At 37.0% G+C, this 22,550-nt stretch overlaps 1 protein-coding gene across 1 annotated transcript in view; it reads left to right on the plus strand.

Moving 5' to 3' along the window:
• The window catches only part of HSD17B4 (hydroxysteroid 17-beta dehydrogenase 4), an 867,876-nt gene that overhangs the window by 669,139 nt on the left and 176,187 nt on the right, over positions 1-22,550 (plus strand). The window contains exon 19 of the mRNA XM_078675560.1: positions 5,970-6,076. Within this exon, the coding sequence (XP_078531686.1) occupies positions 5,970-6,076 (107 nt within the window). The remainder of the gene's footprint in view (positions 1-5,969; positions 6,077-22,550) is intronic.

A 22,550-nucleotide genomic window follows, 5' to 3' on the forward strand; every position in this document is an offset into this window, starting at 1 on the left:
ATGGTCCATAAGATTGACCGCTGCCATTGATGTCAACATGCTGCGATGTGAACTATTTAAACTATTGGACAGGGTGACCACTACTGAACAAAAAAGTGGAGATGATACAAACGGAGGTTCGCACACTCCGAGGCACTGTCCTTGACCTCCAGAAATGGGTGGTGTGGCTAGATGGCCAGGCAGACGACTCTGAAGGGAGGTCACGTTGGAATAATCCAAGTTTTGTAGGCTTCCCGGAAGGGCCTTCAGCCGAGTTATTTTTTTAAAACTGGATTACAACCGTCCTTGTCCCCCTGCCTAAACTTGGAGCGGTGCCAATTGCTATTATTGCCTGGCTTTTCAATTACCGGGACACTATCATGCAAGCTATCCTCACCGGAGGGCCTTTACTTTTTGAGAGTCACCCTATTTAGTTTACCCTGACTACACACAGGACAAGCGGAAACCGTTTCTTGTCGTAAAATCACATCTCCGGGACCTTAATCTCAAGTACAGCCTCCTCTTTCCAGCTAAACTATAAGTTAACTGCAAAGTTTTTTCTCTCGGCCACGGAGGCGAGTTACTGATTAGAATCCCGAGGACATTTGGGTGCCTGTTTGGTGCCCTCAACAGAGTCATCCCGATCGTCGATGTCGGGCAGATCCACCTGAGATCAGAAGCGTCCAAGTTAGTGGAAATCCCGTGGTAAGACTGGGAGCCCGGGACTGATCCAAGTCTGCCCTGATGGGATGTTGCAGGCCACAGAGGATGTGCCTGATTCCGATGGGACATCCCAATATCAATTGATAGACCAGAGCCCAAATGAAAATGTTGCCATTTAAGGCTTGGAACATGTTTGCATAAGGTTCTGAATGCAGGGGTTATTCGTCCAGCATGGAACTGAGCGCTGTCAACAGGGGGCTTATCCCCCAGAGGATGGCATCTGAGGGGGGGCTGGAGGTCCCAGCCTCGCACCTCATCAACTGAAAATATGGCAGTGTGGTTCCTTGTTCTCTGTTTGGAATTTGGTTGGGTTATGCGGCAGCACTTGCGACTCCTTACCTTGTCCGAGGTTAGACTAGAAGGGTTGGCGTTACTGCCCAAGGGGAAGGAGGAAGTTAGATTAGAGATTAATGTACTTGTTATGCTATGGTTTGGGTTCTTACCGTTGCCTCTATGTCTGCGTTCTATGTAATGCTAGAAAGGTTCCAATGGCTGAGGGGGCTGTGCAGGGTAATGTGGCTGAGCTGTGGTGGTGTGAAATTATTTTACGACTCATGGCTGCCTCCGTAACAGTTATTCATCTGGAATCTCTGTGGTATAGCTGCCTTTGAAAAACGCAGACGGGTGTTCGCTTATCTGAAACGATACAGGGAGGCGGTGGCATGCCTACAAGAAACGCATATTTGGGGGGGGCTCACTGCCATGCTTGAGGCGGTGATGGAGAGGACAGCTCTACGCTACCTCCTACTCAGGCTTTGCACGTGGGATCCTCATATGGGTGGCTCCAGGGTCTAATTTCAATATCTATATCATGTTGTGGATCCCGAGGAGAGCCATGTTATTCTACACAGAAAGTTAGAGGGGAGGGAGATCTGTATTATTAATGTGTATGCCCCTAACGTTGACTGCCCTGCCTACTTCCCTGCTGTGATGGCAGCTGTGACCCCCTGTCTGAGTGTACTGATATTATTGGCAGGGGTGACATTAATAGTATTCTTGATGGATCGTTGGATCGCGAGCCCCCTCAAGCACATACTAAATGCTGCATGACCGGGACACTAAGGGATATTCTGCATGACATGCAAGTATTTGATGTCTGGAGAGCCCATTATCCTGCAAAGAGATTGTTTTCATGTCGTTCACTGCCATCTGGGACTTTTAGCTGCCTGGACTATTGGTTTCTCTCAACTGAACTCTCTTCTGCTGTGGTAGATGGGATCACCTATTTGCCCAGATACCTCTCGGATCACTCGTCTGTCCTGCTGAGTCTTGTGGTGGGGAGGGATACCACGGGTGCGCCTTAGAGTGGAGGCACTGACTGATCTCACCCCTCCCCCCCAACATGCGACTACGGTCTTGGATACTTTGTCACTTTACTTTGAAGAAAATTGGGGATCTGCTTTGAGCCGAGTGTTCAAATGGGAGGCCATGAAGGTCCTCCTTAGAGGTGTATGTATTAAGACATATTATGGGTTACGACAGCAGTTGGAACCGGCTTAAAAACTTGGGGACAAAAATTGGAGGCGTAGCGTCCCACGGCCCTCCATGTTATGAAGAAGTGGTGCGCCACTTAGGAGGCCTGTTGAAGGACTGGCGCAAACTAAAGAAATGTACATACACCGCATACCGACGCCTGCATATGCAGGGTGATAGAACGGGAGCTTTGCTGGCCTGAATGGTAAACTGGAGTCGCCTACAACACCTATAATATAGCTTCAGGGTGGCAACGGGGAGATAGTGTATACGCAACATCCAATTCTTGAAGTCCTGGCTGCGCATCTTGCTAACGTCTATACGAAACAAGTGTCCCCCACAGAGACTATACAGGAATTCCTGACCTCTGCTGCACTCCCCAGACTGGAACCGGAGACGGCTGATGCACTGGATGCTCCAATTACTAGGGAGGAGTTCCTTGCTGCCATTTGGTGTCTCAAGCCGGCTAAGAGCCCTGGGAGTGACTGACTACCTACAAAATTTTACCAGAGGTTTGCCTCTGCTGGTTGAACTTAGATGTGAAAGTCCTTAATGGGATCCTGGTAGCTTGCCTCCTCCAGCACATGCTTCTTCTTATGCATATAGACCTAGCAGGGTTTATACCGAGGCATAGCAGCCCCTAATTTATGATGCCTGGCACATGTGTGGCTTGCTCCGTGCCTCATAGAAGATGATTATGCCCTAGAACCGCTCAACATAGAGTAAGCCTCTGACTCAGTGGACTGGTCTGATGTCGAGCAGGTTCTTCAATGAATTGGAGTGGGTCCCGGTTTCCTGCATGTGTCCAGTTACTCTATGCTGCCCCCTCAACCGGAGTAGAGACCAGGGGATTGATATCTAATCCATTTGAGCTGTGCCGGGGCACCCATCAGGGCTGCCCTTTACTGCAGTTCCTTTTCGTGGTCACTATGGAGCCTCTTGCGTCTGCCTTGCATCAAGAGATGGGTGTATAGGGGATATCTCTTGGGGAGACCAACCATGTGATCTCGCATTATGCCGATGATATACTGGTGTATCTCAGTCAACCGGCACTTTCGGTGCCTATCCTCCTTACGATGCGGTAGAAGTTTGGCGATGTCTCTGGTCTCAATATTAATCCGGGGAAGTTCAAATTGATCCCACTGGGAGGCTGGCAGGGAGACCGACAGATGAATTACCCCGGTGGGGAGTTCCCATGGATGACTGAGGGCACTAAATACTTGGGGATCCTATTGGTGACCACAGCCTCTTCCTACTTGGATTTTAATGTGGGGGAGCAGTGGAAGGCATATGCGGCTCAATACGGGTCTGGAGGGACTTGCCTTTGTCCCTCATAGGCCAAATAGCATTTGCAAAAATTATCATTTTGCCCCGGTGCCTTTATGCATTGCAACATGTGCTATACATTGTCTCCAGAGAGTATTTCCAGACACCAGAGGGTCTGTTGGTGGATCCCCTGTGGGGTCCCAAATGAAAGAGTACGCTGGAAAACACTACAAAGAACATGGGGAAGAGGGGGCCAAGTTCATTTCACCTGTTATCATTTCGTAAGTCCAGCAGTGTTCTAAGGAAGGCTGAGTGAGAGTCTTTGTAGGGTTCATCAGCCTGTGCGTGTGTGACACTCCTAGTTTCTCTCTGACCAGTGAAACAAAGTTTCCGAGGCCCTCATCTACCCACATTTGCAGTACTTCCTGTTTGCCTTACTGCAAGCAGGCCTAAACTGCCAGGTGACGGGCATTTTGTAGTTGCCAAAAGACTTTGGCAACAATAAACCTGGCTCCGAAGGCTGGCAGTGTGTGTGGGAGTGGCATAAGGAAATCACCAGTGTCCTCTAACATTATCTAACACTAAAATATAACTTCACGGAGGCATTGTACTCACAACAAACCCAAACACAGATGTCCACTTGGAAAAAAGCAGGGTGCTTCAGCAACCAGACAGGATATACTAGAATTGTATTGGCATCCTGTTCTCCCTTTCAAGTGCACCTCCAATCTTACATAAGGCTCAACTGACCGGTCATGCAGGATTTGACAATGTGGTGTCAATAAGATGTCCGCAACCCTCACTCTGAATATTTTGTGGAGTTCAGAGAAGTCATCTCTGCCCATTTAGGTGAGCCTATTGTTTTCTCCTCAGAGGAATTTCACACCTATCCCCTTTTTTAGTACAGTCTGAAAGCTGTCAGAGGATTAATTTATGGTAATTCTCACTCTGACAGTTCAGGCAAGTAAAGGGTATTTTTGTAAAAGTTACTTTCCTTAATATATTTATTTAAAATCCGACTTCACCATTGAGTTGTATTCTTAATAAGTGTTATAAATGGTGATTTAATTATATTTCTAGCTTGTCCCATTCCTAGGATAGCGCTATTGGTTTTTAAATCTTTATGCTGATTTTCTTCATAGGAGAGCTAGGTCTGCTATAGTGAAAATAGCCTTTAGGGCCTTGCCACTGGAGGGACTTGGTTCCATACATTTTCCCTATGTCTTACTTTTAAATACCAGGCACTCTACTGTATTGGCTACAAGGCTTACATAGGACTGACTTACTAATATTTAAAAGGGGGGATTTACCTGTTAAAGACGAGTTATTGCATTATTTCATACAACCAGTTTTACACTGCAGTAGTCCGACTACAGTGGCAGTCCTGAAGCCATGTTTTCCTTTTTCACGCTAGTGGATGGCACAATTAGTGCTGCAGTCCACAAGTGACATTTAATTTTGATGCCACTGGAGTATTTTCACACAATGTAATATGGCCATATAGAAAAGTAAAATAAGCCATTCAGGAATTAGCCAGTTTCTAAGTTTTCTAGGGGTCATAGCACATACAGTGGGCACAGTGTGCAGGGTCTAAAATACCAGACATAAAAATCAGAATAAAATGTGGGTGATCGTACAAAAGGGGCATTTCCTCATAGGCATAATTGCTACATTCAGAAGTACACGTTTACACATGTAAAATTCCATCAATCCTTATTCTGTGATTAGCGTTGTGAGGTTTGTTTGTCAAGTGCAGGGTTTGTGCCTCTAAGTTCATTTTGCCTGCAGAGAAAATTATATAACTCTGGCCCCAGGTGAGGTGGGCTAACCTGGAGTCGAGATTTCCTCTGGTTTCCCTGCCTTCCTCGCAGCTTTTATATCTGATAAAAATCACATTCACAACTATCACTACATTGAAGCTCTAAAAGAAGTCTCAATGGTGCATTAATCCTCTACCCACTTGTGTGCAGCATGGAACCAACCAGAAGAGTTTGACCATTGCATGTATTCAGAATATTTTTACAAGATAAATATGTTTACAAAGAATGTAAATGAATTAGTCAGTGGTTGTTTTGAAAATCACACCCACACTTCTGTCTACCCTGGACCATTGCTGTTTGGCACACCCTATGATGCCACTTCCTTTGATAGCTCTTAGGTCAAAGACTGCGTCCCTGTTGTGTAAACTCTCCACCCTACCCCTTAATGTTTTGACTTCATGAAGACGCGGAACCATTTCTTTCCCAACACTTGGTGTGTTGCAGGAGTTACACTGAATAGGAGAGGAAGCTGCCGTCGGAAGGAGTCTGGTAAAATACTTCATAATTACTGATAGACAACTGTCAAAGGAGCTAAGTAGCAAAAGGCAATAACAAAAAATAAATGAGAAACAATTCTATCACTGCAGATTGTTCTCGAAGAACACAGATACGCTATCACATGTTGTGCTTCTTGGATGTTCTTCTTGGATATTTGTTCATAAAAGACAATTGTTGTATTTTTAAACAAGAAATATCTTGTTGTCATAGGTTTCCAAAAACCCATATTACATGGACTGTGCTCATTTGGATTTGCTGGTAGACACGTGTTAAAGCAATTTGCTGATAACGATGTAACAAAGTTCAAAGCAATTAAGGTAAGGTGACGGATTTCATTTTTTTTGTTCTTGCGTTTTTTATCTATATTTTTCTTCATATCTGTTTTAATGTGTTTGAGGAACAATTTTCAGCAGAAAACAGCCAATATGTTTAGACATTTGAAAAAAATGTCCTAAATGTAATTATTCAGAGCCTGAGTCACATAGTTTTATCTGTTTTATGTGTGAATTTATGTGTGAATTGCTCCTGAATTTCCAAGTATATATATATATATATATATATATATATATATATATATATATATATATATATATATATATATATATATATATATATATATACATATATATATATATATATATATATATATATATATTCACTGAAAAAACCATAGGTTTTACACACGTTATAGTTAGGAAGTAGCATTTAAACAACCTATGAAATTCACTGAAAAAACCATAGGTTTTACATACGTTATAGTTAGGAAGTAGCATTTAAAAAACCTATGAAATTCACTGAAAAAACCATAGGTTTTACATACGTTATAGTTAGGAAGTTTTATTATAGATTTTCAAGAAATGCTTTCATAGTATTATAAAGTTTTTTTCACTGTCAGAATTGCTTAGGAACTCCTTGCAAGTCTCAAAAGCTTTACAAAGTCTTTACCTTACGTTCATTTCACCGTTTACAGACTTGTCAGATGTTAAAAAATGTTCCGAGGTGCGCGACAGAGTGCGCGCACCCCGGTGTTTTGAAACAATTAAAAAAGTTTGATACTTTATCGGCATTGTTCTTGTGACCCCATATGAAGGTATTTAATATTTGAGAATGTATACCTTTCCTCATTTTCACATTTTAAAACTTCATTAAATTAAACCGATACTTCTAATTCACGTACGTGTCCGGATTCCGTCACCGCGTATACGTCCTAATACGCGCATGTCAAATCATGTGACTTGAAAAGAACACTTCCTATTGGTTCATAGTAGTTTCTGTTCGGCAATTTTCCAGAAACCACCAACTTCCCTCACTATCTATTTGGCGCTGAAGAGAGGACAACCTTTTTCATATTTCCAGACACTTTGATGAAATGGCGGCCGCAGCCAATTCTTCTTCGGAATCTGATGGAAATGGTTATCTTCCTTTAAAAAAAAAAAAGGAATCTTTTATTTGGCAATTTTTTACCTTTCCTGAGGGGCAAAAAAAAGTTAATTCTCCGAAAGTAACGTGCACAATTTGTGGCTCCGTACTTTCCAGAGGAAATCCAACCAAAAAATATTCTTTTTCAATTCATACTATGAAGAGGCATATGAGCCAAGTCCACCCTGTTCAATATGCAAAAGCAGCGACAAGAGATCTGGCCACACAACTGCCACCATCTCAGGCCAGTACTTCATCGAGCAGACGATCTACATCTGCATCGCTTGAACAGATGGAGTTGAAACCATTTTTAAACGAAGTGCATATAAAATGCAACAAATGCGAAGGATTAATTGTGTACGGAGAGCAAAGCGTCATTCTTATTGAAAGAAGATTTAATCAGCATAAAATGTTCGAATGCATCTAATTTTACAACTTCAAATGTTCCTGTTTTACAGTTTAAAAATTTGGTTCCTGTTTCACAAATTTTAAAGAATGAAAAACTTTTTAAAAAAACTGTTTTTTTCAGAACTACCTCATTGTACCAAAAAGAGCTCTATTCATAAGCTAAATTATTGCCGCATTTTAGCAACAATAATTAAAGAATGCGGCAAAACTTGGGACATATTATGAAGACGTGATAATTTCACTTCGCTTTAATCGGCATAACGCTGTTAAACAAGCGCCGATAATCGCCTTCATAATATGAGCCATATTATCAAGGATAGACGATACAATATCGCCGCTTCTATCGACAGCAAACTGACGATAAACCGGCGATAATGGACTTGATAATATGCTGTATGAAATTCCTAGCGTAGCCCATATTACATGTTTTCACATCTTACATGGGCTTTCATAGGATTTCCATAGAGCAAATTATGAAACCCATTATCGCCGCTTTATCGCCAATTTCCTGTTGATAAAAGCGGCTTAAATGTATCGACTGTCCATTATAATATGCCCCTATGTTTTTCAAAATTCAAAATAAAACGTATGTTATATGCCTTTATATCTAACATGACGTTCCACTGCAATTTATAAAGCATATTATGGACGCCGTTTTCGCCTCTATATGGGCAACTTCCTGCCGTTCAAGGCAGCGTTAAACTCTTTTGAATCTTTGTAAATATTCGTCAACATCTTTATAAGAACGTGATAACACCGCCTGCGGTAAAAGCACTTTGCATTTGTGCCGCACAGACAGTTAATGACATGCATAGTAGGGGTATGTTAAACTATAAGCAAAACCTGTTTAAAGGCAAAAATACTATCTCGTACACGACTCCTGTTAGGAAAACAGTTTAAATAAACTTGTTTATCATACGAGTGCCACGGGCAGCTGTGATGAAGCATTTGGTAGCGTTAACGTGGAGGTGTGGAAAATAAAACGAAATCAACCCCCTCTCGTATTTACAAAGCACACATTAGTGCATAAAAGCAACGCTTGTTTTCACGCGGCATTATTAAGTGCCGCAGACTGTTACAGGAGTACTATCACATATGTATTAAAATTACGTTAAGACTGCCTCTTTTGTAATTCTCTGCTAACATGCACTCTCATGATTAGAAGTGAAATCATAGTCCTTCTTCTATTTTCATTTTATGTGCCGTTTTTTGCCTTTAGCAATCTACTTACCGTATACAACTAGCAAAAATTATCACTATGTTGGCTTACTTCCAATAATTTTTCGTAGACCAGCGGCGATCTTTAACGCTTAGGAGTGATACAATTATCAAACTTTAATTCTAAAACTAGTGATTCCCGAACTGTGCACCACGGCTCCCCAGTCCGCCTTAATGAGGTGCCAAAAGCACGGCGCACACTAGGATGGCTAACCGTCTGTAAATTCCACAGACATCACTACTCTGTTATGTGTAACTGTATCCATCTCAGAAAGCTGCGCGCTCCTCCCCTGTGATAACGCTGACAGTCCATCCTGAAACGGCCTTGAATTATACTGCAGCAGGAGCACCCGTCCCACGCATTGGAATTCTCAAAGGAGCTTTCTGCCTCAATAAACAGAAGACATTGTTTTAGATAAAAAAGTTAAACTACCATCAAGGCTTATTATGAAACAGTTTCTTTAAAATAGTTTATAAAACAAAATTATTAAATCAGAATAACGTTCTTTGATTATCTTATAAATTTAAAACAGCAGTCTTTTTATTAACATATTCAACAATACCATGGTTACTGCTTATGTACATAAAGGAAGTAGGACCTAATCTCAAAGGCAATAGTGTTTGCTTGTTATTTGTGTGAAGGTATTTCCTAAACTACATATCTGCATGCAGTAAGAGAAACAACATACCTCCAGTCGAGCACCACACTATACTACACTCATATTTGTAGTTTAGATGCTTTAATCTGCGAACACAATAACAACCAACACCTCCTTTGAAAACACTCCTTCCTTTTTTAAAACAGTGCTAAAAGTCAGGGGTGGATTACCAAGGCGGACATTCAGAGATGGGCCGAAAGGCCAGTGCCTCAGTGCTCTCTGTGGGCCGTTTTTTTCTCCCCTGCCCAAGTCCACAGAGACTACACTTGGAAAGGGGAGAAAAAAAAGCCGACCCACAGAGTACACGGAGACAGACAGGGAAAATAAAAGCAACCTCCCTGTGCGGCTGAACACCCCTGCCCTACCAAGCAATAAAGCTAAGGCTGGGCTGGGGAGGAATGATTGTTTTCAAGATTCGACCTCCCTAGGGGGTAGGTGTTTCTCAGGCCTTTGAGCCATTTTCACCTAAGCCCCCCCTAGGGCCCATGCAGCCCATGCAGCAAGTATGTAAAGTAAACAAAAGTAAAAGGTAGCATACAGTGTGATACCTACAAAAACTGAAGTGTGCAAGTAACAAAAGAGTACCATACACAAGTACAAGGATAATACTACAGTAAATGGTAAAGACTTAATCTGACAGAACACACTGGGATGGTACTTCCCATGCACCAGCTTCACCTCAACCTCCCTCTGCCTACCTGGCTGTGTTTTGTGGTCCCCTGCTAGGACATTTTCCCGAGGCCTGTAGGACTAATTAATTACCTAATTGCAGGGGCCTTACCTCTCTTCAAGTGCTCCTAAGCTAAAGGCCTGGGAACGACTAAGTAGGTTAGTAATACCAGCGGCTATTCTGCTTTTCAGGTGCTCCTGTGCTGAACGGCTAAAATAATTTTGTGACAAAGGGGCCTTCCTATTTTTTTTAGTTGCTCAGCATATTCCCATTAGCACCTTGGCCCTGTGCCCTATAGAAGAACAGTGTCCTCCCACTTTTATGCTTTGTATGAGCAAATGATGTTTCATGAAAGGGCACACCCCTTGAATATGGACCACACCCATTAAATATGGACCACGCCTCTTGAATGTGGACCACTTTTTTTGCTCAGGGGCAACTATTTGATTTTGATCATTTTCAAATATAGCACAAATATGTTCAAAAGTGAGTAAAAACAAATAGTAATGTTAGCAACTGTTTACAGTCACTTACATCTTGCAATGTTAACTTTCTATGTCAATTATATTAAATTTCACAGACAAACAAAGCACATCCCAATATACTCATTATCTATCATTAGTTGTCACTAACTGCTGTTAGCATCAGCTACATACTAATAAGACAATTTTTTCTGCACTATCTTGCCTTATAAAATCAAAAATGCAGAATAAAATTCCTTTGATAATTTCCTGAAAAGTTCTGTAACACATCATTTACCTGCAACACACTCCTTGTGACCGTGCAACCAATCCTCCATGGAAATGTTTATATAAAACACAACACTAATATGACCATGATACTCAAAGAAATAACACAGGGTGTAAAAAGTATTTTTATTATTTATACTTACCTAAGCAATAGTAACAAAGAAAATATTGAAAAATTTGAAAAACATGGTATCTGTGAAAGATAAGTAAAAATATGGTTATAGTGTTATTTCATTAAACAAAACAAAGTAGAAGTGATTGAAGCAGAAAGTGAAAGAAAAGAAGACAGAGGCACAGAAAGAGACCAAGACAGAATATTTTCAAAGAAATAAAAGCACTCAAACAATGACAGTCTAAAGGAAACTAAAGTGACAGGCAAAATAAGAGTATGATCAGTGATAATACACAAAACAAATAGTCTCTGAAATAAACAGACTAAGAGTACCTACATATCTTAAAGAGATAGATAAAATAAAGAACCAACACTAAGAGAAAAAGAGTCAAAAAGGTAGAGTAACAGAAGAGAAATAAAATACAAACAGACATGGAGTATAACAGAGACATATAAACAAAAATAAAGTAGGATGACAAAACTAAACTATAGATTTTAGATTGGAAAGTGTTCATAATTAAAGAAAGCAGAGTAAGGGAACAAATTGTAAGGTATAGTAAGACAAACAAATTAAGATTCAGGAAACAATGCCAATAAAACATCAATGAAGCTAACTCTCTGTAAAGCAACGTAGGTAACAAACTGAAGACTAAGAAAGACTGAATAGAATTCTAACAAAAACGATGTAAAAGTAAAAGGATGAGTTAAAGAAAATAACCATATCTAAACACCATTATCAAAGGAAGAGGATGAAGAAAATTTGAGTAAGAGATAGGTACACGAAACTTTCAGATATGATTAGTTGTTCTTACCTTAAAAATATAATATCTGTGGAAGACAATAAAGAAATCTGTTATAATACATACTTCCAAATCCAATATAACAAAATATCTTAAACAACATATTTACTGGTTTATTTTTGCTGTCTTCATATAAATTGATTTTCACTATAAACAGTGATTTCAATAGTAATCATCATGTAACAGCGGGGAAAAAAACCACAATCAAAATGATTGTATTTAAAAAACCCATAAAAGATCTCTATATATACTATAAATACTTAGAAAAAAACATGTCTTTTATGTTTTTCTCTAATTCGCAATTTCTTGAGTAAGCACACCACATATTCCACAATTATAAACTAACTAAAGTATAACAGTTACTTTTAAATACCGCTCCACAAATAACCGTGCAACTATGTTCTTAAAACATTTATCTCAAAACAACATTTTTATATCTGATTTTTTTCCACATGGCCAAATACTATGAGATAATTCCTTATTTTTTTGAGTACCTCTCAACAAACTCGCGAGTAAGTATGTTCTAGAAACATTTATCTGTATTTCACATTTACATATCTCATACATTTCCGCAAGGCCAAATGGTATGAGTTAATTCATTTTTTTTTACTACCTCTCCACAAACTTCCAAGTAAGTGTACTCTAAAAACATTTATCGTAAGTCAACATTTCCATATCTGATTGTTTTCCGTGTTGCCAAATAGTATAAGTTAATTCCAACATATCCTGTACCAGAAACATTAAGGAAACCTTACCTGATGCTATCACTTTGGCACATAATAGTCTCATTTCCATATTTGAACACCCTTAATCACATCATATTTCTAAAGAACACATTTTCATATCTTTACACTATTACTCTGACTCGACCAAGTAATTTCACTGAAATTTTGGTTGCAAAAATATCAAATAAGAATTTCTTAACTCAGAAGGCAAACGTTTCTTAAAACTTAATTGACTATCATTGCACAGCGTCCAACCAGTTGTACTCTTCAAATAAGCTATGTAATGTCCTGATGATATAGATAACCCTTCATGAAAAATAATTGCTACAGTTACAAATGTTCTTCTAGAAATAGATATTTGAGAAGCCACATCATTTTTAATTAAAGTTGACAATTTACTTCCATCAGCTCTGCATCGTTGAAGCATTAAAATAACATACTGTCCATATCTATGGATAAATAAGGTAGATAACATTTCTGAATTACATTGAGAACAGACCATGTTCTGATATGCATCTTTAACTAGTTTATTAAAGGACACTGTTTTACAATCTGGTGATGTTAAATATATAAATCTTTCTGTGTGTATGTCAGTAGTACTTGTAAAAGAGCAATTATCGCAAATATGTTCCCATTTATAAGAAAGGCCAAATAGACTATCAATACCTACACCTTCTTCTTCCAAAACTGTAAGCATATACATAATAAATTCCTGACAATCTTGCTGAATATTCTGAGAAAATTGATTTAGTTCTGCACATATATCTAAAACATTCCTTACTTCTGAAACACTTGCTACTTCACTATTACCACTAGTACATTTTTCAAACACAGAATTTAAAGAACAACAAAATGTTTGCTCCTGATTTTCTCTAATTTGTTCCTGTAACTTTTTTAGAAAAAAAAACACATTAACCACTACATTTGCATAGCAGTTGACACCAGACCTATTTTCAAATTTAAATCCAACAATCTCTGTAGAACTAACGTTTTTCTGACTCTTATCAATGACAGTCTCATCTTTTTTTCTTCGTTTCTCTAATACTTCACTACATTGTTTCTCATTTCTCCTTTTCTGACCAACTATACTCTTTTTAATTAAAGGATATTGAGGTAAATGTGGAGCGTATTCTCTTCTTAACCTATTATACTCCTGTACACATTTTAAATCTGCACTGATCTTTGTCTCATCAAAATCAATTAGATAAAGCCCAGATAAAGTTCTAACTCGTGATAAAGCAACATATCCCATACCCTCTTTGAATACACTATTTCCAATATTTACCAAAGCACAATCTACACTTAAACCTTGCGATTTGTGAATAGTCACTGCATATGCCAAACAAATTGGAAATTGTTTCCGACGGACATACAAGTCTTTTACAAGTAAAAAACGACTTGAGCAGCGACTGATTAGTTGAACTTCCTCTATTTCATCAAATTTTATTCGTAAAAATTCAATCTCATCTCTATTTGGATAATTTACAAAACTAACAACATTACCCATTGCTCCATTCACCAGACCTCTTTCTACAAGTAAATTTCTCCGTAAAATAATCCGACAATTTAAACATACATACAGATTCTTCTCTAAACCAGCAGTTTTAGATATAGAAGTCTGTAGACTATCCAATTTTAACTTTAATTTATCAGACAAAACAATAGTACTTCCTTCATACTCTATTTTATCTTTTGCTTCCAGTTTCTTAATTTCTTCATTTTCCAACTTCAACATTTTCTCATTGAAAACTGAGCATTCTTTTAGAGTTGGCATCAAGCATATAACTGACTTATCTTTTACCTCTTTACTATATATTTTCTCAGGTACATTATCTTCATTGGGAAACAACTTACATATTAATCGAGTTTGTAGAGCTTCTTTTGCATCTTCAGTTAGTCTTCCAATCCTTATATCTTGAAGAATCTCTCCATATTTAGTATCCTTTGCCTGTCGCATATTTTGAATCAGTTCAGTATATTTGAAATGTGACCATATATTTACATTTCCAATGCTGCCAAGGCACTTTCTCGTGTCTTCATGTGTCACAGTTTCAAATACAGATTGTCCTTTTACAGGAGTTAGTTGCAGTAGATCTCCAAAAACTATGACATGTTTCCCTCCAAATAAAACATCATAGTCAGTTTTAAGTATCTGCTGCATTCTTAAATGTACAAAAGCAAGCATTAAATTGGATACCATGCTTACCTCATCAATAATAAGAAGTTTCATTTCTTTAAGAACTCTTGAAACTTCATAACAAGCATCTCCAGATAGCTTGTGATATTGTAATTTGTTTTCATGTTCAACTGGCAGCATTAATAAACGATGTAAAGTAATACCTTTAATATTAAGTGCTGCCAATCCAGTTGGAGCTGTCACAACACAAGACAATGATGACTGAGTTTTTTGCTGTAGATATGCAGTAATTCCTTTTATAAGAAAACTTTTCCCTGTACCACTTACATATAGTCTTATAGGTTGAAATGACATACATGAGCATTCTTTTTTCTCATGACGAAAACCATGCTCAATGTGCTCTGTCACTTCCACATATATTTGTCTGCTCAAGATTAAATTCCTTCTCCAATTCTTCTAAGTTTATTATATCCTCTTGAGCTTGCTCCATTACTGTTTGTACCTCATCCATAGCAGTGGCTGCTTCATTTCGGATAATTGGTTCTCCCAGTGGATCCTGACTCAACGATGCTGAACTTTGTGTATCTTGTGAACTTTCTCTTGCAATCTCCGCTGCAATTGTTGCTTCTTGCTCTATTTCGTCGTTCAACATTTTCAGATAATTACTAAAAGCAGGACATTCTATACTACTTTTAGATGCGTTAAAAGAATCTTCATAACTTATAAACTCTCCAAGTAGTTCCTCTTCGGTACGCCATTGTTTAAAGAGTTGCAAAAGAGCTAAATAGTAAAATTCTCTTTTGTCTGGATTTTCGCAACTCAGTTTTTGGTGATTAATCAAATGTCCTTTTGTTTGTTTCACCAGACATCCTTCCTGTCCAATTACAGCGTACATACCTTTTTCAACATTCTCTCTAACATTCCTTTTAAAAGTGTATTTTTCAAGAACTTCATACAGACAAATATTTTCTAGCAGAGTACTTCTATTTGGATAGTATGTATCCAACATATTTGTTTTCAAAATGTCTGTACTGTTTGGTTCTTTCTGTGCTAAATATTCAATTTCTTGCACAGATTTCAAAACACGGTTTCGTGTTCCTGCTAGACCTAAACTCACCCACAGGATACTTCGAGATTTCGCATAAAGACTTGCTGATGATAATCGATCACAGCATTCATATGCTCCAATTTCTCGATGTGATAACATCTTCAAACTGTATGTATACAATTTCTTGCTTAGGCTCTTTTCATGAGAAATATCTTCCCACATCTCCTTCAGTTCTGTCTTTTCAGATTTTGTGATGTAAAACGTTACATATCGAGCCACAGCAATAGAGTTATCCGCAACATATTGTATATCCATGTTAGCATTCCACATGGACAAAATGATAGGGTTGTAGTCATTTATATATTTGGACTCTTCTCCTCTTCTTAAATTATAAGTATTTTTGGGTGATCTTCTACTGATGTTATGTCGCAAAGATGACATCAAATTATTCACTCTTCCTTTTGAAAGCACTGGTCGTGCAAATCCAAAACGACATTTTGTATAGAAGTTATTCTTTGTTTTGAATTTTCGCAGACAATATTTCCCACAACGATGTCTTTGAAACCGTAACACTTTTCCTCTTAAGTCTTTATCACTTGTACTGTTAGGTATGTCACAAGTGGCATATTCCTCAATAAAAGACAGTACAGTTTCATCGGAGTATTTTCCAAATTTGGGAGCATCCTTAATCCATAGTAACATATGAATATGTGGAGCACCTCTAGCGTGATACTCTTTTCTCCAGAAGAAATCCAAAACTTCACCAAGTGGTGGATTCTTTTTGTTTGTAAGAAACGACATCATTGCTTCAAATCGATGATTAAAATATCGACAAACATTAACCGGATCCATTGAACACAATTCTCCTGGTGTCTTGTAGTTTATATTTTCAATATTTACATTCGCCTCTCGAAGATATTCAAGTAAATCTTCCCAGGCGTACTCTGCACAGCTTAGAGTTACAAACCATGTTGGTGCTCCCAAGTTTCGTAGCATGCATTTTAAATCTCCATGACGACGGTACCAATATTCATTAGTACCACGCTGACATGCCATTAAATTAATTAGATGAGAATCCAAAACACTATCTTTCTGTTGCACTTTATCCATGAAATCCTTTGCAGAAACATTATGCAGATGCACTCCACTTTTTAAGACATGGTTTACTGCATAAGAAAGACCAGATAAGTCACTCTCAAAGAGAAGATGAAACAAATATGGAATACATTGACGAAATCTGGGATCTTCTGCATATAACCTTGTAGTCCTGTACTCAGAAGCAGGAATCTGCATAGGTCGATCATCATATCGCGCACCTTCACCTGTTGGGAATAAGTGTGGGAAACAACGACCTTCCAAACTTTTTTCCCACACACTAATAGGACTTCCTTCTGCTTTTTTCATCTGAAATAACTCAATTGCATTCCCCATTGCTTCTTTGGAATGCAGTGGATGAACACTATAATGTTCATAAATTTCTTCACTTCTGGACATGTCAACTTTTTCAATTTGTCCAATAGACAAATCATTATTCTCTTCATCACTTACATCTTCTTGTTCTACATACACATTTTTATAGTATTTATTATTTTTAACTAAATACAACGTTGCCTTCTTTACTTTCCTAACATCCACTAAATCTTGCCAGATTTTCTTACTCTTTGTAGGTACACCATTAACTAGAATAACAAGAGGTTCCTCTTCTACATTTTCAATACCAATTGTCTCCATATTTTTTTTTAAATCAAGTGGCAAATATACAACTCTACCCTTTAATCCTCTTTGTAAATCTGTAGGATTTAATTTCCCAGTCTTAGGCTCCATACGAACAATAGCCTGAAAAGGATGTACACATTGAATCAAAATAGTCTCATAAGTATTTAAATCCTTCAGTTCCGATGGAATATTTATCAACTCAAGATTATTATGAACAGCTCTAGCAGGCATTTTATTTTCATTCAATTTATTATAACAATATTTACAAATACGTTGTTCAAAACCCAAATCAAAATAGTTTTCTACCAGCAAATAAGTCGCAAACTCTCTCCACTGAGTATTATCTTCCTCTTCAGTTTTTAAATATAAATCAACTAACCTAGTTTGACTTTTATAATGAATGCGTCGACAACACACACAAGTTAAATTTGGTTTTTCACCTGCAATGACCTTACATTTTGTTATTTCCTGTTCAAATTCTTCAGTATTAAAGTGTCCAACATTTTCTAACACATTTCCTTCTCTAACTATATCAGTTTCTACATTCTCTTCATCTCGACCAAAATAACTTACCTCAATTTCTGCACAAATACTCTTCACATCTAATACAGACCCATGCAAAAGAGCACTATTTAACTCTTTAAGTTTAAGTGCTGGACTTTTTGCATAATACATATTTCTGACTAATTTTCTCATTTTGGTATGATGCACTGCTAACATCCTAAAGTGATGAAAAACACTCTGGCATATTTTTTTTGAAAGACAAGCCAAAGAATGTCCTTCCAAACCCGTTTTTTCTCTCACTCTGCAACGATCTAATTCTTGCAACAGTACAATTTTTTTTTTAACTTTCCTTAGTGTACTTACGTAAGAAATTGCGAAAGAAATCAATTGAATCCTGTCGCACACTGCAAATACTGCTACAATTCCAACTATAAACAGGAGCATGAACACGTCCCTGTAAAACTTGTCCACCTATTTCCCCTTCTGTATTTCTCACCTCAATTTTCTCTTTCTCAATAGGACAGCCATCCTTCACTTCATACGCTCGACCACTGGTGTCAACTGCATGCAACAAATCATTACTTTGAAAGTAACTCTCTTCATTAAAAAATGGCTCAGAATTTGAACTATGCATCCATTTACCAAAAAAGATTTTACAAAAATTAGTTCTATTTATGTGTCTCTTCCATTTACTCTTAGCTTTCAAAACTCTGATTGCCTTATGTAGTGTATTTATTCTTTTAAGCACTAAAATAAAACAACTTTCTCTATATACTTTTTTTTCTTATAAAAAGCAGATTTCCTTTTTGAAACTTTTTCCTTTTGTAATAAATTCATAACAACTCTCTTATGAAACATACGTTTCGTTATTTCCGCAAACTGATTTGTACGTCTTTTACTGTACATATTTTCCTCACCACTCTTTTCCAACACAGTTTTCTTTTTTCGTCCATTTCTCCTTGTAGATCCTGAAAACTGTTTTTCCTTTGCAACATTATCCAGTTGACTTTTCCTCTGACACAATTTTTTTAAAAATTCCTTACTGCTCTTACCAGGAGCACTCTTGTTTTTGTCCGTCCTTTGTTGATTACGTAAATCTTGTCCCTCTTTTCTCTTCAAATGATGTCTTTTTATACAGCTTTCTTTTTTCATTTCTCGTCGGCATACTGATTGATGTTTCTGATATTAATGATAACCTGTTTGGAAAAAAGTTAAAAAATATTATAGACCCCTACTACCATATACCATACAAATTATAACCAAGGCTTGATTTTATAACTTGAATAAAAACAAAGAAACAGTCTCTGGTCAGAGTAGGAAATCCTATAGTGAATATTGTTCCTAAATTTGTGACACTCCATATCTATGTTATCCTTACACATGTATTGTATGAATGTAATTTTTGAGAGATATAAGTACTATTCTAACTTTCAAGCATTATCGATGTTCATAATGCTTTTTATTTTTATAACTTTAATCTTTTATCCACCTTATCACAACTTTTACTGTCATTCTTAAAAAAGAGAATACTGATTAACGGTACAACAATAATATTTTCCCAATTTTTTTTATTTAATCAAAAATAATTTTATTCATTTAATAATTCATATTCCAGAATCACATTTAGCATAATTTCATCTGATATTTCATTACTATTTTGCTCTTCCAAATTCTCTTCTTCCACCATCTCTAAGTATGCACTATCAAAAATACTGTCCAAAAAGTCCTCATTTTCAGTTGGAATGTCGTCAAATACTCCTTCAATTAATTCTTCTAGGACTTCTTTTGCCATTTCAAAATTAATAAACTCATTTTCACAGTAATCTTCCATCTTTTTATTAATTTTCCATCTTCTTTCTCCTTTAAAAAAAATATAAAGACTAATTTAAATATTTTTTATTATTAGTTAACCAATGATTACCTTGAGTAATCTTTTAACTACATACACTTTCATACTTTTAAAGACATTAACTACATTGATTATTATAACACCTTCCTCTTTATTTTTCTAAAAAACAGATACTTTCATGCTAGACATTAACAGTTTCCTATTTAATTTTTTTAATTAAAATTGTGCTATAAAAACACATTTCACTGTGAAATTTGCTTTCTGCATTTCGTGCTGTAGAACTATGTATACACTTTCTAATTTTATTGTAGAGATCTATTTTCTAACTTCACCACTATAAACTGTGATTCAAACTGTATGCAAACTGAAGGAATAACTCACAACATACCAATTAAACATTCACTAAACCGATTGCTACTTCCCACAGAGACAGTTGCTTTTACCTTTAACAGCATACTCATCATGTAAATTTCATCTAATGTAAAACATTTCATCATAGTCATATAAAACCACAATGAGCCGCAACTCGTGGAGGCAATTATGGTGCGACAGGGAGACAAGGAGGGAAGATCTTTGCTGGAGGGACCTAAAAAGCAGTATACAGATAATTTGTAGTAAATACATAATTTAATTATTTAAATAAATTTTACAGTGTGCACTACATTCCAAAATGCGATGCTGTATACACTGTAAAAAAATTTATTAATTAAAATATATACTTTCCTACATTTATCTATATACCATATTTTAGATCTCTCTACCCTACACCTCCCCCTCCCTCCCTCCCTGCCCTACCATTACTCCCTCGATGGCGTCCAACTGACCTCATCATAATACACCTGTGCAAATGCATATAATAGAATGCAAATACATAGTACTGTCACAAAAAAGCATCTGAAATGTCCATCACGCCAACAGCTATGTCATAATATACCTCTATAATTTCTCAAAAATTACTGTACACCAATGATACAGCATAAAGTTGAAAGATAATGATGACTTATCACAAATTAACCAAGGTAAACAGCAAACTCTTACAGTCAAAGAATAGATGAACCCAAACTGTATACAAAATAACACATGAACCCGGCCCATCAAAAGATTGTAACAATTAACAATAAAACCGTATTTCAAAATACATATATACTACAAGCATGTTCAGACATGTTGAAAGTACAAATTAAAACCCTCATGTATAAGAGAAGCAGTGTTAATATTTTTTAAATAAACATGCATATTATGATAATCTTTTCCAAAATAAGTTATCATTTTAAATTTATCAACTCACCTGTAAAAAAGGATTTTCTGGTTCTATACTCTCACGTTCAACCTCTGGTTGTTGCTTTTCAGCACCAAACACTCTTTAAAAAAAAAACAGAACTGAATTTTAGTGATCATAATACACACATATGTATTACACAACATACACCCATTTTACCAAATATGATGCCTACCATATACATTCCCTAATTTTCTATCCAATATATATCGTAAAGCCTAAGTTTAAGGGACCTTATTTATGAAATCCTTCCACCACCGGTGCGTCACTTTTTCCCATGTTAAAAGTAACGCACCAGCGACGCAAGACCTTCATAAATGAGACCCAAGATGTCTTTGTGAACCACATTTATTTATCAAATTTTTCCCCCTACCATTTTTTTTAAATCAATCATTATATACAATATAATCTACCATACATTACCAGGATACTACATGCAATATTTTTGATATACACTACTACACAACCTTACTTTCTATATTTTTTGCGTAAATACATATGCATTATGTGCAGGGAGTTTTTTAACATAATGGCGCTCAACACTTTCTGAATTCCCCCAAATTGGGCATATTATCAAAGGAGTTTATCTCCACTTTTTTGCCTTCAAGTGCCAACAAAGCGAAGGTAAAATTATTTCCCTATTACGTAGCTGTCGCTAACACCAGTTAGCGACACCTAGTAGCAGATAGCAACCATCTAGTGCGCCACTTTGCATGTCAGTAATAATTATCACTAATGATATCCTAAAGTGAGCGTTGTAAGATGAGAGCAACTGGAAACAGTCACTAACATCACTATCGCCTATTACCAATTTTGAAGATATTCGCGCTAAGCGTGAATATCTCCAAAAGTTAACATCTGCCCTGAGCAGTTTTTAGTCATGTTATCCAATGGAACCTAGATAACATACCTAAGAGCATTAGCTCGGTATAGCATGAATATCGCTAACTTTTTAACAATATGCATGCATTGCAGCCGTTTTTTATACCATTTATTATAATTAGCTGCTGAACGTCTCTCAACATTCCATTCGGAGGAAATAAGGAAGTGTTGCCGCCATTTTGTTAATACGACTGCATATATTCTACCGAACAACCGGTAACTACTTGGAAAGAAAAAAGGCACAGATTATCTAACCGAGTATGTTTTCTCAGGGAGTGCACTATAGACACTGAACGCCAGAACAACATTTTTTTTTTCTAAAAAAAGTTACGGGGTGCGCGCACTCGATCGCGCAACTCTATTTACAAGACTGTGATTCACATGCTTTATATAAGTAAAATTTAATGCTGGAAATACAGACGACACTTGAAGATCGTTTCAGATCTTTAAGTTTACTTATTTTGCCTATTATTTAAAATTACAAAAATATACAGTTTATAGAATTCTCATTTGCTGTTTAACATCTGTTAACATTAGAATCAGTGCAAATCAGAAAGTATTGGCCGCCATTTTGTAACTGCGAGTGAATATATTGTACTGATCAAAGGGTTAGAAC

This window comes from Lissotriton helveticus, chromosome 2_1, assembly GCF_964261635.1.
Source record: "Lissotriton helveticus chromosome 2_1, aLisHel1.1, whole genome shotgun sequence".
Classification (NCBI taxonomy): Eukaryota; Metazoa; Chordata; class Amphibia; order Caudata; family Salamandridae; genus Lissotriton; species Lissotriton helveticus.